Here is a 16,648-nt window from a genome sequence, read left to right on the forward strand (position 1 = left end):
ACTCTCAGTGTACATAAAAAGACAAGATACATTTGTCAAGAATCATAAGGTACAACAATGATAGTCATAGGATACAAATAAGCAATTAGGAAACAATCAATATGAATCGTAAGGATACAAGCAATAAAGTTACAGTCCTGCAGTGATAAGTGGGAGGAGATGAGTGATAGGAACGAAGAGAAGATTAATAGTAATAGTAATGCAGACTTAGTAAATAGTTTGACAGTGGTGAGGGAATTATTTGTTTAGCAGAGTGATGGCGTTCGGGGAAAAAACCTCTCCTTGTGTCTAGTTATCTTGGTGTGCAGTGCCCTATAGCATCGTTTCGAGGGTAGGAGTTGAAACAATTTATGCCCAGGATGCGAGTGGTCTGTAAATATTTTCATGGTCCTCTTTTTGACTCGTGCAGCGTACAAGTCCTCAAACAATATATTATGTTAAATAACTCAGCCTCTACGAGAGGTTTTGCTTGTGGCTGCAGATGGAAGAGAGGAACTGACACCCCGAAACATATATAGATAAATGAAAAACTGTTAATTTTATTTGATATTAAATCTGAGTATTGCCACTGTTACTGTAGATAACATTCCTCTCTTTATCCAAATGGAATATAATTCAGTTATATTGTGTTAACTTTTGCTCACCTACCTCAACAACCAATTCTGTTTCAGAAAAGAGAGCTGGTTAGAAAGGTTATTTTATAGCTGCCAAAGATTGGACAAACACGATCAATCCAGTATTCCACGCAATTTATTGAAAACCGAGGCTGTCCTTTGGCAGTGGGCTATCTGGGAAGCAGCCCAATTTACTGTCCTTTCAAAGTTAAGAACACCCCTAGGAAGAGCTCAGGACACGTTCCAGACTATTGAAGGTAACCTGAAAAGATTGACAGTGTATTTTCAGACTTTCTATCTTGGATGACTAGACATTTTTTAAAACATGCTCATAAACAGTACGCAGGTGTGTTTCCCAAAAATTGAGGGGCATTTTAGAAATAGTGTGCCTACCTTTTTAAAATTGAAACCTGCCTTAACTTAAAATGCACAATGTGCAATTGCATTTTTAAAAAGCATTCTAGTTAATGTGTTGCTGAAATTTACAAAAACATTTCTTTGAATTTTTTCCCCTAGACTTCCAAGGCACGGCGTACATAAAATTCCTATGCATTCTAATCTGGTTATAAAAAACTAGACCCTTTTCTAATGGGATGGCAAATCAGACATAAGATTGTAGCCTTGGTTTTGTACAAACAAATTAGTGAATATTCTCATCAGAGCTTTGTGAAAGATGCTCTTTTTCTAGTATTTTCCTAGCTAGTTACACCCTTATCCCTGCTGTTTCCTAGGTGAGATAAAATCAGACTGAAATAGTCATAATTATGAATCAATGGATGACTTTGGTAAACTTTTATATAAGGATGTCTGTGCATTCAATATGATCCAGTTCAAAATGCTCAATATGGCCAGGAGACCTTTTCTGCAATGAAGGGATTGCCTTTTTCAAGTTTGGGTAGAAAGGGTTAGTCTGAAATGTTGTACCCTGATCTATTCTGAATGGGCGCTGCTTCCAGGTATCATCAGAAGCCTTGCGGCTCACACCTTAAATCCGGATCAGGACGTCAGCCAGTGGACTACAGCGGACAACGACGACGGTCACAGCAGCAACCAACTGCGGTTGGTTCTGCTCCTTCAGTACTTGGAGAACTTGGAGAAACTGATGTACAATGCTTACGAAGGGTGCGCCAATGCTCTTACGTCCCCACCAAAGGTAACTCCAGTCCCTCCCCCTCTCCTACTTACGTAGTAGCCTTAAAACATCCTGTTGCTGATCAACAGATCAGCTGTTGATTGGAGTTGTCTTCACAGTCCAAAGCTCCTTCTCATGATAGACTCTCCAAAGTTATGCTCCATGGTGCAGTGCAAACTTGCTTTCCATAGGTGTCGCTCCAGTTCATTTTGTTTATTATTATTTTTACTGCTTTTACGGTGTATAGGTAGAGCTTCCTTTTCTACACCTGTGAATAAACAAGTAGTAAATGAGACTTCTCCCTCTCCATTTCCAAAGGTAATCAGGACCTTCTTCTACACGAACCGTCAGACTTGCCAAGATTGGTTAACTCGTATTCGGCTTTCCATCATGCGCGTTGGGTTATTGGCTGGACAGCCCGCCGTCACTGTCCGTCACGGCTTTGATTTGCTGACGGAAATGAAGACTAATAACGTATCTCAGGTAATGACACTTCTGGGCGTAATATTGTCATAGTCTTCTGAATAAATCACCGGGGGGAGCCAAAGGTGGCTGGCTTGCTTATGTCCTATTTCCCCACCTCCCGTGCAGAGTAATTATGTGAGGTCTCACTCAAGATGGGCTTGTCATAAGAATCACAAGTATTAAAATTAGTTGCTCCGTTGCTAAGTCATGTCCGATTCCTGGTGACCCTATGAACGTAGCACGTAGTCAGCCCCCCCTGTCCTCCATGGTCCCCCACAGTTGCACCCAAATCCCTGCTCATTGTGTCCCCGACCTTAGCTCTGGAGGCAGCTGATCACTGCCAGACAGCCTCAGCTCCGTCTCTGCCTACGATGCAGAGCCCTCGTCCGAGCCTTCCCCAGCCTCCAGGACTGGCCCATACTCTTCCCAAACCTCCTCACTGTCCGACTCTGCTGCTCCTCTGGCGGGCCACAACAACTGACATCCCCCTAGAGTTGGACCCGATGGGATTAAACCAATTTTTTTTTTATCTCTCTGCTCCTAGGGAAGTGAATTAGAAGTAACGATCATGATGGTCGTCGAAGCCCTCTGTGAACTTCATTGCCCCGAAGCCATTCAAGGGATAGCTGTCTGGTCTTCGGCTATAGTTGGCAAAAACCTCGGCTGGATTAACTCTGTAGCTCAGCAGGCTGAAGGACGGTGAGCGTTCAATACAACAATGCTGAACGAATATAACACTTTTCCCCCCCTTTTCGTGTTTAGACCCTTCCACGAGGGGAAGGGAAATCAAGTGGCATCGTGTGGGTTATGTTATCTTTATGGACGTGATGTCTCAGTAGCTTGAAGGCGTCCATTTATCGGGGTGCATACTTTTCCACCTAGGGATGCCGTGGCTCAGTGGCTAAGATGCTGAGCTTGTCGATCAGAAAGTTCGGCAGTTTGAATCCCTAGTGCCTCGTAACGGAGTGAGCTCCCATTACTTGTCACAGCTTCTGCCAATCTAGCAGTTCAAAAGCATGTAAAATGCAAGTAGAAAAATAGGAACCACCTTTGGTGGGAAGGGAACAGCGTTCCGTGCGCCTTTGGCGTTTAGCCATGCCGGCCACATGACCACGGAGACGTCTTTGGACTGCGCTGGCACTTCGGCTTTGAAACGGAGATGAGCACCACTCCCTAGAGTCGGGAACGACGAACACACATGTGCGAGGGGAACCTTTATCTTTACCTATGGATGTGATGTTGCAGTAGCTTGTAGACGTCCATTTATCAGGATGCATACTTTTCCAGAGCATCCATATAACCTAGTAGAACTGAGTCTGGAGCTCAGCATCTTTTGAAGAACTGTTTTAAGCTATAGTGTGGGTTTGCTTGATGGGCGTCATTTATTCTCATGGTAGGCTTTTGGGGTTATGTGGCACGGTATCGTAAGTACCAGTCGGGAGTAGATTTAGAACTTTGGTCTCCAAACTTTACTAGGTTTAAAACTTGTGGATTTCAACTCCCAGACTTCCTCAGCCGGTATAGAATTCTGGGAGTTGAAGTCAGAAGTCTGAAAGTTGCCAAGTTTGGAGACTCCTGATTTAGAAGGTAAGGGATGATGGGAAGGTAGACCTTTTTCTGAATAGCAGAATAGTGATGAACAGGATGATGGGCTCATGTACCATTCTTTCTCTCTCTACTGGGAAGAGCAGCTGGAAAAGGTGAATTTGCAGGTTAAATCTGCGCTTCTGGTCTGCTCATTGCCAAGCTATATGAGTCAGGGCATTCCTGCCCAGTGAGGAACGTTCTATTATGGGATGGATTAAAGCAGCGTAAGTAGTCATGGGAAGTTTTGCTAACTCCTGCAACTGACATTCTTGAAGGTTTGAAAAGGCAGCCATCGAGTACCAGGAGCATCTCTCTGCCATGACGGGGGTCGATTGCTGTGTTGCCGGTTTCGATAAAGCCGTTCTCAAGTTGGCTAATTTGAACAGTGGCAATAATGCCAGCCCAAAACACTCCCTAAATGGTGGGTATTAATTTTTTTTTGAGAGAGAGACTGTGTTTATTTAGTCAGTTACTGTTATGGCCCGCCAGTGCCCAGCAGAGCTGGCAACAGATTCGGACAGTGAGGAGGTTGGGGAGGAAGATGGGCCAGTCCTGGAATCTGGGGAAAGCGCTGATGAGGGCTCTGTGTCGGAGGCAGAGAGGGGGCCAGGGCCGTATGCCAGTATTCAGCTGCCTTCGGAGTCAGATACCAGTGGGGCAGACAAACAGCTGGAGCCTGTTCCCAGTGTGCGCATGTGCAGAGTTCCCAGTGTGCGCATGTGCAGAGTTGCCAGATGAAGGGTACAGCTAAAGAAGGGGTCGACTTGGGAGTAAGGCCACAGGTGGACGATGAATGGCCTCTCCAAGAGGGAATAAAAGAGGAGCGAAAGGGGAGTGGAATTTGCAGGAGACAATTAGTTCGCTTAATTGGTTTGTGACTCTCCGAGACTCCTGGCCAAGTTTTGCAGATATCGGCCTGGCAGCTCTCCAAGCCAGATAAGGTCTGTGACCGTAAATCCTCCCTTGAAAGACTGTGTTGGATGTGAATTAGCAGAATTCACAGTCAATTAATAAAAGTTTTTTTTTTATTGGGACAAGGAGTTTGCTTCCTGCTCTTGGGAAGCCTCGGTCAGAATAGTTACTTAAAGTCTGGGACAGTCATGGATTAGCAGCATAGAAGGAAGGGTGGTGTGTCTCTCTGTGCGTCGGTGGAAATACTTAGAAGCGAACATGCCCATCAGTCTCAAAAGAGTAAACTGCATGTTCCTTAAATGGAACAAGCGAGAATATAAGGTTGGCACCTTTGACTTGGTAGGTATTAAGACCCTGTCTTATTTTCGGGGAAACATGGTAGCATAGGTGAGAATTGTGAGGCAGGGAAATAAAAGCTCTTTCCAAAAGACCACAATAGATGGGCACCTCTCGTTGAGCTTTCACCCCAAGAAATGAATTCCAAGGGGTGTGTCGAGAAATGAGGTATTGAAAAAACAAATGAAACATTTGAAAATAGTGTGTCTTTAAGTTTGCGGAGGGCACTAATCCTACACTTTGGCTTATGCAGGAGATTCGCGGAAGATGGTGCTGACCAAGCCAGGGGATTCTTCTCCCGAAGTCATCAATTACCTGGGGAACAAAGCTTGCGAGTGTTACGTCTCCATTGCCGACTGGTCTGCGGTGCAGGAATGGCAGAATGCGGTGCACGACTTGAAAAAAAACAGCAGCGGCGGCTCAGTAAATTTAAAAGCCGACTTCAACTACATCAAGTAAGTTTGTGCCGTGCCACGAGGAAGTCCCTTTCAGGCAACAGGCGTGTGCTTAGGACAGCTCACCTGTGTGGCAGACAAAAGGAAGCCGAGAGGACATGATAGTTGAGGGTTTTCCTGCCGAGGGCATAGTTCTAATTTTGAGCTGTGGTGGTTCTGCGCCAGTGGTGGGATTCATTTTTTTTTACTATCGGTTCTGTGGGCGTGGCAGGGGAAGGATACTGCAAATCCTCATTCCAACCCCACTCCAGGGGAAGGATACTGCAAAATCCCCATTTCCTCCCCACTCCAGGGGAAGGATACTGCAAATCCTCATTCCCTCCCCACTCCAGGGGAAGCTTACTGCAATATTCCCACTCCAGGGGAAGGATACTGCAAAATCTCCATTCCCTCCCCACTCCAGGTGAAGGTTACTGCAATATCTCCATTCCCTCCCCACTCCAGTGGAAGGATACTGTAAAATCTCCATTCCCTCCCCACTCCAGGGGAAGGATACTGCAAAATCCCCATTCCCTCTTCACTCCAGGGGAAGGATACTGCAAAATCCCCATTCCCTCCTCACTCCAGGGGAAGGATACTGCAAAATCTCCATTCCCTCCCCACTCCAGGTGAAGGTTACTGCAATATCTCCATTCCCTCCCCACTCCAGGGGAAGGATACTGCAAAATCCCCATTCCCTCTTCACTCCAGGGGAAGGATACTGCAAAATCCCCATTCCCTCCTCACTCCAGGGGAAGGATACTGCAAAATCTCCATTCCCTCCCCACTCCAGGTGAAGGTTACTGCAATATCTCCATTCCCTCCCCACTCCAGGGGAAGGATACTGCAAAATCCTCATTCCCTCCCAATCAGCTGGGACTCGGAAGGCAGAGAATAGATGGAGACGGGGCCAGTCAGAGGTGGCATTTACTGGTTCTCCAAACTACTCAAAATTTCCGCTACCGCTTCTCCAGAACCTGTCAGAATCTGCCGAATTTCACCCCGTATGAAAGGAACAGATGAGGCCAAGGAGAAAAGTAAAAGGGAAAAGCCATTATTTCCCCCTACCAATCAATATCTCCCCTCTCCCAAACAGTAGCCTATCAGAAAGCGAGAGGCCAGTATTTGTGTAGAGGTTGGAAGTGACTATTGCAGAAATAAAGCAGAACGCTGCTTGTTGCCGGGCTAAATTAAGAAGCGGCTTTTTCCCTTTATCGCAGGTCCCTGAGCAGCTTTGGAGCTGGAGAACTTGCCGAATGTACAGAACAACTGGAGCTGCTTCCTGGGGAGGACATCAACCTGCTTATTGGAGGGGCCAAAGAAAAAATAGGTACTCCAAATTAAAGCTTACGTTGACTCAATGGGGATTCAGCTTAATTTCCACACTCATCCACTTGTGGTGGTGGTGGTGGCTTTATTGTGGGATTAAAAAAAGCCAGCCTGAAGTCGATGGATATTAGCAACTCTATATCTGCTGACGCTCGTTGTAGATATGAAGAAGCTCCTTCCAAACGTGTTGTCTCCCGATCCCAGAGAACTTCAGAAAGCCATTGAGGTTCAGCTGTTGAGGAGCTCCGTCTGTTTGGCCACAGCCGTAGGCTACCTCGACCAGGACCAGAAATGGCAGCCCATGACAGAGTGAGCGTGGCTGTGGTGGTTGGGACGGCCGGGATAGGTTTTACGGAAGGCTAGCAGCTCGAATAATTCTTGGATGTGCCGCTTGGTTTTTTTTTTTCCCCAGGAACTTGACCAAGTATTTGAAGCAGACGTCCCGCATTGCCCTTGGGCCTTTACGGCTGTCCACCTTGACCATTTCTCAATCTTTGCCCGTCCTCAGCACTCTGCAGCTGTACTGTTCGTCCGCTTTGGAAAACACTGTCTCCAGCCGGCTGTCCTCCGAGGTATATGTCTCTGCCTCCTGAACAGGGCAGGACCAGGACATCCGATACGGATGGGTGCTCTTGCTTGTGGCCTGCCCTGGCCAAGTGCGTGAATTTAGAGACTCCCACTTTAAAAGACCTCATTATATGACGGAGAACCAAGTCCAGGCCAGGCAAAATACTTTGAGAATAACCACCCTAGGCTCCAAATATTAACATGCCTCAATTGGGTTGATGGGGTTAAGATCAACGTCCTACTCTGTAGTTACCTTGCTGCTTTTTTGGGTGTGTGTGTGTGTGTATTGTCTGAGGGCATTTCATAACTAATCTTATTATAAAAATATTTCATTTAAAGATCTGTATGGCTGATCATCTTAAGAGACTCTGGGCAGGTCACAATAGCAGTCAAACCCTAGCTATAATTCTAACTCTAAAACATAATCTAAAACATAATCATGAAACAATAGAAATCTAAGTACTGTAATACTGGCATCACCTCTGACTTTTCATTACTGTATTGTCAAACACCTATGATTAATGAAGAGGTGTGTAGACTGAGGTATACAGCACATCCTTTCAGAGTGTGTCAGGATCTGTGTAGGACTGTTTCCATTAGAAGCTGGAGGAAAAGATGCCTTACAGCCCATCCACTACTCACATCCTTCGTTTCTTTACAGGATTGCCTCATTCCCTTGTTCAGCGAAGCCTTGCGTTCATGTAAGCAACACGATGTAAGGCCGTGGATGCACGCTTTAAGATACACCATGTTCCAAAATGAGTTGCTGGAGAAGCTGAAAGGTAATACTATAGATGCTAAACTCACCTGCATTTTCATCAGGAAATCCTAGAATTGTCCCTCTGACAAAAGTGTGTAGCAGTTGTATTAATCTGCAGTTTGTTTCTCAGAAACCGTCATACATTATCTTATGAGCGTCTGTTCTGTTTGTATCAGTTATTCCTGGGAGAATCTAGAGCTACTTCCCCCTGTAGTACAGTTTAAACAGAAAGCAAAATCTCTCCACCCGATTTTCTGCCTTAAAGTTTAAAACGAAGGAAAGACTTATTTCATCAGGATTAGTTGCTCTTGGATTTAAGAGAACCTAGAAGTTGAGATCATACTTTTAAATAAAGGGAAACACTATTTAGATCCAATGCTTGGTAATATTATTCAAGAGGAGAGATGAGATACCTTTAATTAGAATAGAGCTGGAAGGGACCCTTGGAGTCCATCCAACCCCCCTGCTCAAGCAGGAGACCCCTTACCATTTCAGACAGGTGACTGTCCAGTCTTTTCTTTAAAAACCTCCAGTGATGAAGCACCCACAAGTTCTGGAGGAAAGCTGTTCCACTGGTTAATTGTCTTAACTGTTAGGAAGTTTCTCCGTAATTCCAGGCTGCTTCTCTCCTTGATTAGTTTCCATCCATTGTTTTATGTCCGGCCTTCTGGGGCTTTGGAAAATAAGTTGAAACCCCACCCCCCTCTTTTCTTTGTGGCATCCTCTGTTCTCTGCAATTTTTGCAATTCTATTCTATTCTATTCTATTCTATTCTATTTTACTCTATTCTAACCATTCGTCTGAAGTGGTGTAGGGTTTCCTATCTAAGCAGAGGGTTGAACTAGAAGGCCTCCAAGGTCCTATTCTATTCTATTCTATTCTCTATTCTCTCTCCTCTCCTCTCTCCTTTATTCTATTCTATTCTATTCTATCTATCCTATCCTATTCTCTATTCTCTCTCCTTTATTCTGTCTATTCTATTCTATTCTATTCTCCTCTCTTCTCTCTCTTCTCTCTCCTTTATTCTATTCTATTAATTTCTATATTCTATTCTCTGATGCTTTTAGTTCACTTTTGGACTTCTGTGTTTTCAGGGCAGAGTGTTCCTGTGAAAAGCCATTTGATGGAACTGGGGCTGACGGCTGCAAAATTTGCCAGGAAACGTGGGAATGTGGCCCTGGCGACGCGGCTGCTTGCTCAGTGTAGCGAAATCCAGCTAGGGAAAACCACCACAGCCCAGGATTTAGTCCACCACTTTAAGAAGCAGCCGGCACCGATTCAGATGGACGAAAAATGGGGTCCTGAGCTTGAAATAGAGAAGACCAAATTGTTGTACACAGCTGGTAAGTGTCGCTTGTGTAACGTTCTGTAAAAATCACTTTTCAGTATTCATAATGTTTTCCTTAATTCATTAAGTTTATATGTTGCCCATCTCACTATCTCGGTGTCCCAACCTTTTCTATAACCTGTATTGTGGCCCACCTGCAGAGCTGGCGGCAGATTCGGACAGTGAGGAGGTTGGGGAGGAAGATGGGCTAGTCCTGGAGTCTGGGGAAGGCTCTGATGAGGGCTCTGGGTCGGAGGCAGAGAGGGGGCCAGGGCCGTATGCCAGTTATCAGCTGCCTTCAGAGTCAGACATTAGGGAGGCAGACGAACAGCTGGAGTTTATCTAAATTCATGGTAAGAGCCATGGTGGTGTAGTAGTGAAGGCACTAGGATAAAAGGCAGGAGACTGTGAGTTCTAGGACTGTGTTAAGCACCAGGCCAGCTAGGTGACCTTGGGCCAGACACTTTCTCTCAGCCCTAGGAAAGAAGCAATGGCAAACAATTTCAGAAAAATCTCACCAAGTAAACTGCAGGGACATGTCCAGGCAGCCTCTGAGAAGGAGGGGAAAAAAAGATTACGACAGTTCTTGCTACAATAGTAGAATACGAAACGGGCATTTTAAACTCTTTTAAAATGACTCTTTCTCAAATTCTCTGCCAAGTTGGAAAGTGGCAAGGCATTTTGAGGAAGACATCTGCATCCAATATTCTTGATTAATGCAACAGATTTATATATATTTTTTTCATTTTTATCAGTGATGCTTTTATATCTCTCTTCGTTCTCCCCCCCCCCCCCCCAAAAAAAAAACCTGTGGGTTGTTAAGGCAACCTTCGCCTCTGAAATGTGCAGAGCTGAAATGCCAGCTTCTCGTTCGACCAATGTCTGCCATTAAAACGACCTTCCCTGTTTTCAGGCCAGTCCACCCACGCCATGGAAATGCTGAGCTCCTGCGCCATATGCTTCTGCAAATCTGCCAAAGCCGAAAGTGCCGTGGCCAAGTCCATTCTGACCTTAGCCAAATGGATCCAAGCCGAGTGGAAGGAAATTTCAGGACAGTTGAAACAAGTGTACCGAGCCCGACAGCAGCAAAATCTCACGGGACTCTCCATGCTGTCCAGAAACATCTACACCTTGATTGATCTGCCATCCGTTAACTCCATGGAGGAAGAGTATCCGAGGATTGAAAGTGAATCCACAGGTAAAATAGACCCAGAACTGGGCCTTCCCCCTCCTTTGTCTGCATAGGTGGACCAATAGCAGATCCTACCTCACCCCCCCCCCCTGCCCACCCTGTTCCTACTCTCCCTATCTTTTTACCGTAATTTTAATCATAATTTATATTTTATTTATCCTATCTTTTTTACTACCCTGTAATCCCTTAATTTGGGGTAGAATGGATGGAGCTGAGTGTTTACTGGCCGGATGCCCTTTCTGATGCCACACGGAGTTCACAGTAAATATTTTTCCTTAGTGCCCTAGGAGAGAAATGTCTGCCGCTACCTACTCTTAACCTTCTGACTGGGAAGCTAATGTCTTTACCACCAGGCCACTGGCTGCCTTTTTTCCCCTTGAGATAACCACGCCATGCTTTGTTCTCTTTTCTCCAGTCAACATCGGTGTTGGAGAACCTGATTTCATTTTGGGGCAGCTGTACCGTCTCTCTTCAGCCCAGGCTCCCGAAGTAGCGAAATCATGGGCCGCTTTAGCTAGCTGGGCTTACAGATGGGGCCGAAAGGTGGTTGACAATGCCAGGTAAGTCGGACAGGGGCTGTGAATACGTCCCAAGCTGATAACTTTTTGTAAATGGACTTTTAAGTGGAATCACATTAGAAGCCTGTCTTGTCTAAGGCAGGGGAAGATAATTGAATAAGCAGACTGAACAATAGCATATTAGCAAAAATTTGGCAAAGCTGTCTTAGCATCACCCAAATAACTTAACTTTTGGGGAAAATAAATCTTTGATGTTACAGCCAAGGAGGTGTGCGCTTGCTGCCAAGAGAGAAATCGGAAGTTCAAAGCCTACTTCCAGAAAATATTACAGAAGACGACAGAGAGAAAATCTACAACATTCTTGGACAGGCAGTCTGCCGGCCTGCTGGGATTCAGGTTAGTCTAAAATTTGCAGATGAATAATGGCTGAAAAGTCAGATGCAGTACTGTCCTTGCTTGCAGAATTAGAGTTGATTGACCGTTTTACATATGAATCTGCTAAAGGTTAATCAGAAGGCCAATGTTACTAGATCACTATTGCCTGGGTATTTCTTTATGTAGCGTATTTGAGAGCTGTGCTCTCTTGTACAATCAGAAAGGAACAAGATATGGTACTTAAAGCATTGAAAATGTAAACGATGTCACTGATGTAAATCGGGTCAGCAACCCACGGCTCTGGAGCCACATGTGGCTCTTTCATCTCTCTGCTGCGGCTCCCTGTGGCTGGTCGCCGCCACAGTTTTGAGAGGATCTTCCAGGTTTTTTTTGGGGGGGGGGAGTACAGTGTGCCAGGAAATGACTCTATGGCAAGGGATGGGTTTTCCGGTCAGCTCCACAGTTGATAGGGCTTTTGGTTAGGACAGGTAGAGGAAAAAGGATGCCGTGCTAGGAGGAGACACTATGGTGGGGGAACAGGACTTCCGGTCAATATCAGAATTGAATGGGGGGTTTCTGGTTAGGACCTTTGTGGCTCTTTGAGTGTTTAAGGTTGCCGACCGCAAGTATAAATCAATGCACAGCATGAGCCTGCCTAAAACTGGCTTGCTTAAAAGTAACCCTTGACTGATATAGGATGAAAAATGTTTCATTTGCCACCTTGTCATCTGCTTTGGTGTTACCCAGGAGGGTAATTGTTACATTTAAATCCCCCCCTTCAGGATGAGGATATAACCCTTCAGATTGCAGAGAATGAAGACAACGAGGAAGACGATATGGTGGATGTGATCTGGCGCCAGTTGTTGGGCAGTTGCCCCTGGCTCTTGGACCTGGAAGAGAACTCAACCGAGGGTCTCATCAAAGTGTGGAGGAAAGTTGTAGACAGGATCTTCAGCCTTTATAAGCTTTCCTGTAGTGCCTATTTTACTTTCCTGAAACTTAATGCTGGCCAGGTAGGCAATTCTGCTGTATTTATATGATGTACAATGACAATAAGGGCTATACTATAAATTGTGCGCTTTAACCAGTTTGCAAAGAATGCTGTTAAGCCACCAAAGTTTGTAAAAAAGAACTGTTCTCTCAGCAGAACTGGTCTCCTCTTTTGGGTCCGTAGGTTCCTCTTGATGAAGACGACCCCAGATTGCACCTCAGGAATATTTCAGAACAGAGCACTGATGATGTCATCGTAATGGCCACCTTGAGGTTGTTAAGGCTGCTTGTGAAACACGCCGGGGAACTGAGGCAGTATCTCGAGCATGGACTGGAAACGACTCCTACAGCTCCATGGCGAGGTATGAACATTTTTAGCAGTTCAGAATTCTATTCTCTTAGTCTCCAAGCAGTTCTAGAGAAATAAAACCAACTTGAATTAATAGGCTACAATTAATCGATTGCAATTATCCCCATGCTGATTATCTTTGCATTTCATGGGGCTTAATTTTGAACATGATAAAAATATACTTTTACTCCCTTAAGGAATTTAAGGACTTTTACTCATTTGTTGAGCTTGTCAACCAGAATGGTCGGCAGCTCGGCGGTTCAAATTCCTAGTGCCGCGTAATGGAGTGAGCTCCCATTACTTGCCCAGCTTCTGCCAACCTTAGCAGTTTGAAAACATGTAAAATGCAAGTAGAAAAATAGGAACCACCTTTGGTGGGAAGATAACAGCGTTCCGTTTTAGAAATGGAATCTTTGGCCTTTAGTCATGCCGGTCACACGGAGATGTTTTTGGACAGTGCTGGCTCTTCGGCTTGGAAACAGAGATGAGCACCGCCCCCTAGAGTCGGGAACGACTAGCACATATGTGCAAGTGGAACGTTTAGCTTTATTCATTTGTTAAATTTATATGGTGCTCATCTCATTGTTGAGCGAGTATAGAATTGAGTGTTTTCTTTTGTGATATTGTGGCATAACTTCACAAATGTGTGTCCATTTCTTACCCTGAGCTTCACAGCTTCACGGTACAAAAATGGAATCTTTTGTGCATTTGGAACTCAAAAGATATTTTCTTGACAGGGTGTGAAAATGTATGGTAAACATAGAATACGAGTGAGACAACTTTGCTAAAAAGACCAATGAATTTTACGATATATCAACCAAAATGCATGCTTCAAAATATTGGCTACATTCTGCATTGTTTTGAGTTCACCCCTTAAGAGTTCTGCGCAGATTGGCTTCTGCTGGGCAAGATACGTAGCTATTTGCAGTAGCACTTCTAGCTTACAAGCATTTTCACGCTTGAGCTGTAAGATGGTTAATGGATGGTGCATGTGCTAACAAGAGATTATACTCCGTAAGAGTTTCAGGGCCGTAAGACTGAAATGCAGCTTTAAGTGGTCAAATGCAAAAACAACAACAATCAGTTGCGGCACGCCTATCAATCCTTTACCACTCTGTCTGCTTTTTGTCTTCGTAAAGGCATAATTCCTCAACTCTTCTCACGTCTAAATCACCCGGAAGTGTATGTTCGACAGAGCATTTGCAACCTCCTCTGCCGAGTAGCACAAGATTCTCCTCACCTCATCCTGTACCCTGCAATTGTTGGCACTATCTCTCTGAGCAGCGAATCTCAAGCCTCAGGTATATTTGATTCGGCATCTTTTGAAATGTCTAATTTCTCTAGGTCGTTTTATCTTTTAGCCGTGTTGCAAGTCTTTTTGCCAGCAAAGGTACATATGGCAGGCTTTTTAATCTATTTCATGCTGTTGCAAAGTTTAATCTTTGCATGCGCGGGGTCTAGCTAGTCCCTGAAATTGTGTGCTCCCCCCCATGCCAGAGAACCTATACTCAGCATGAAGCACATTATCTTGGCAATTCTAATGTGAGCAAAACATCTCTTATTGATCCTGTTTCACTCTTATGGCAGTTCTTCCCCGTCTATTCAAAGTGTTCTGTGTCGACTTTTGGATTTTTGCCTAGTAAGTCTCAACTCTCTTTTCTCTTGAAAACCTAGGGAGCAAATTCCCCTCGGCAATCCCTACCTTCTTGGGCAACATTCAAGGGGAAGAACTGCTGGGCAGTGAGTGTGATGGGGCCAGCCCCCCGGCTTCTCAAGAGAGTCTCAAGGACGAGGCCAAACTGGGCTTAAATGAAGACCAGGCAATGATGCAAGACTGCTACAGCAAAATTGTTGAGAAGCTGTCAGCTGCAAATCCAACAATGGTGTTACAGGTATAGTTTCTGTCTGATTTTTGCTTCTTGTGTTTAAGCTGGACCTTCCGTGCTTTTAACAGTTCTGGCTTAAAGCAGGAAGGAATCGATGCTCTTTGTGTCAGTGTCACAGTGGTTTATATACAAGACCTATATATACATACATATACACACATGTCAGGCAAATACCAAGCAATCAATCAATCTTCAACTCTACACAGAGAACTACAATGCAGATAGAACACAAGGAGAGAGAAACACCCTCACATGGCCTCCCTTATATATACAACTTCTTAAAGTGGCAGCAACCCTGCTGACTCATCCTCATGTCATCATCTCGGCTTACAGCCTTACAGAGGCTGGTCAGCTATTAAATCATCATTACCCTGACACTTTGCCTTTGGGAAAAAGAGCCTTGGGAAATCCATTTCTGCCTTTGTACCAGGGGTGAAATTCAGCAAGTTCTGACAGGTTCTGGAGAACCGGTAGCAGAAATTTTGAGTAGTTCAGAGAACCGGTAGTGGAAATTTTGAGTAGTTCAACCGGCAAATACCACCTCTGGCTGGCCCCAGAGTAGGGTGGGAATGGAGATTTTGCAGTATCCTTTCCCCTGCCACGCCCACCAAGCCACGCCCACAGAACCAATAGTAAACTTCTTTGAATTTCACCACTGCTTTGTACCGTTAAAAGAATCTTTTGCGTTGATGTCAATCTAGGTTCAAATGCTTGTAGCCGAGCTGCGCCGAGTCACCGTTCTCTGGGATGAACTTTGGCTGGGTGTCCTTTTGCAGCAACACATGTATGTCCTCAGGCGGATTCAGCAACTGGAAGACGAAGTAAAGAGAGTCCAGAATAACAACACTTTACGCAAGTAAGCTTTCTCTCCCAATGCACAAGGTGACGCACTGCCACCTGAAATATCCTCTGAGAAATTAGCTGGATGGTTTCGCAAAGAATTTTTAGCAAAACAACAACAACAACAACAAACACCCTTCTGAGTTTCATTCTTTTCCCTAAAAACAGGATAGAATAGAATAGAATAGAATTCATTATTGGCCAAGTATGATTGGACACACAAGGAATTTGTCTTTGGTGCAGATGCTCTCAGGGTACATAAAAAGACAAGAAAAGATACTGTATTTTTCGGACTATAAGACGCACCTTTTCCCCTCAAAAAGAGGCTGAAAATCTGGGTGCGTCTTATACACTGAATACAGCATTTTTTGCCTCCCGAAACCCCGCCTATCCATGCCCTTTGGGGGGCTTTTTTACTCGTCCCCCCCGCCCCCCCGCCCAGGAGCACTCTACAAGCCTATTCATGCCCCCCCCTTTTTTTTAAAAGGCCACGTTTTCGTGAAAAAAAACAGGGTGTTTTGGGGGAGGTTTGCAGAGTGCAAAACCTTAAAAAAAATTTTTTTCCTCTTCAAAACCTTGCTGTGTCTTATACTCCGTGCGTCTTATACTCTGAAAAATATGGTAATGATAATCATAGGGTACAAATATGCAAATCAAATCATATTAGGAATCAATCATTGTAAATCGTAAGGATACAAGCCACAAAGTTACAGTCCTGCAGTCATAAGTGGGGGGAGATGGGTGATAGGAACGATGAGAAGACTAATAGTAATGCAGCCTTAGTAAATAGTTTGACAGTGGTGAGGGAATTATTTATTTAGCTCTTCTATACTTTAGGACAGGGGTGTCCAAACTTGGGAACTTTAAGACTTGTGGACTTCAACTCCCAGAATTCCCCAGCCAGCCCTGCTTTAGGATACTCTGCTTCTGCACAATTTTTAGGTGGTGGTGGGGAATGGTGCCGATAGTTAGACCAATGTCCTTCAGGCCAAGGGACAGTTTCCCCCTAACCGCTCTTCGTTTCTCCCCTCTTCC

At 44.8% G+C, this 16,648-nt stretch overlaps 1 protein-coding gene across 1 annotated transcript in view; it reads left to right on the forward strand.

Moving 5' to 3' along the window:
• Positions 1-16,648, forward strand: part of SMG1 (SMG1 nonsense mediated mRNA decay associated PI3K related kinase) — a 74,170-nt gene that overhangs the window by 25,138 nt on the left and 32,384 nt on the right. Inside the window, exons 20-38 of the mRNA XM_081965841.1 lie at positions 672-871; positions 1,571-1,767; positions 2,065-2,229; positions 2,756-2,910; positions 4,074-4,219; positions 5,300-5,501; positions 6,701-6,810; positions 6,971-7,118; positions 7,222-7,381; positions 8,038-8,158; positions 9,231-9,479; positions 10,377-10,661; positions 11,071-11,215; positions 11,434-11,569; positions 12,331-12,561; positions 12,723-12,900; positions 14,027-14,188; positions 14,562-14,779; positions 15,475-15,629. Of these exons, the coding sequence (XP_081821967.1) occupies positions 672-871; positions 1,571-1,767; positions 2,065-2,229; positions 2,756-2,910; positions 4,074-4,219; positions 5,300-5,501; positions 6,701-6,810; positions 6,971-7,118; positions 7,222-7,381; positions 8,038-8,158; positions 9,231-9,479; positions 10,377-10,661; positions 11,071-11,215; positions 11,434-11,569; positions 12,331-12,561; positions 12,723-12,900; positions 14,027-14,188; positions 14,562-14,779; positions 15,475-15,629 (3,363 nt within the window). The remainder of the gene's footprint in view (positions 1-671; positions 872-1,570; positions 1,768-2,064; positions 2,230-2,755; positions 2,911-4,073; positions 4,220-5,299; positions 5,502-6,700; positions 6,811-6,970; positions 7,119-7,221; positions 7,382-8,037; positions 8,159-9,230; positions 9,480-10,376; positions 10,662-11,070; positions 11,216-11,433; positions 11,570-12,330; positions 12,562-12,722; positions 12,901-14,026; positions 14,189-14,561; positions 14,780-15,474; positions 15,630-16,648) is intronic.

This window comes from Natrix helvetica, assembly GCF_964273705.1.
Source record: "Natrix helvetica genome assembly, chromosome: 13".
Taxonomy (NCBI): domain Eukaryota; kingdom Metazoa; phylum Chordata; class Lepidosauria; order Squamata; family Natricidae; genus Natrix; species Natrix helvetica.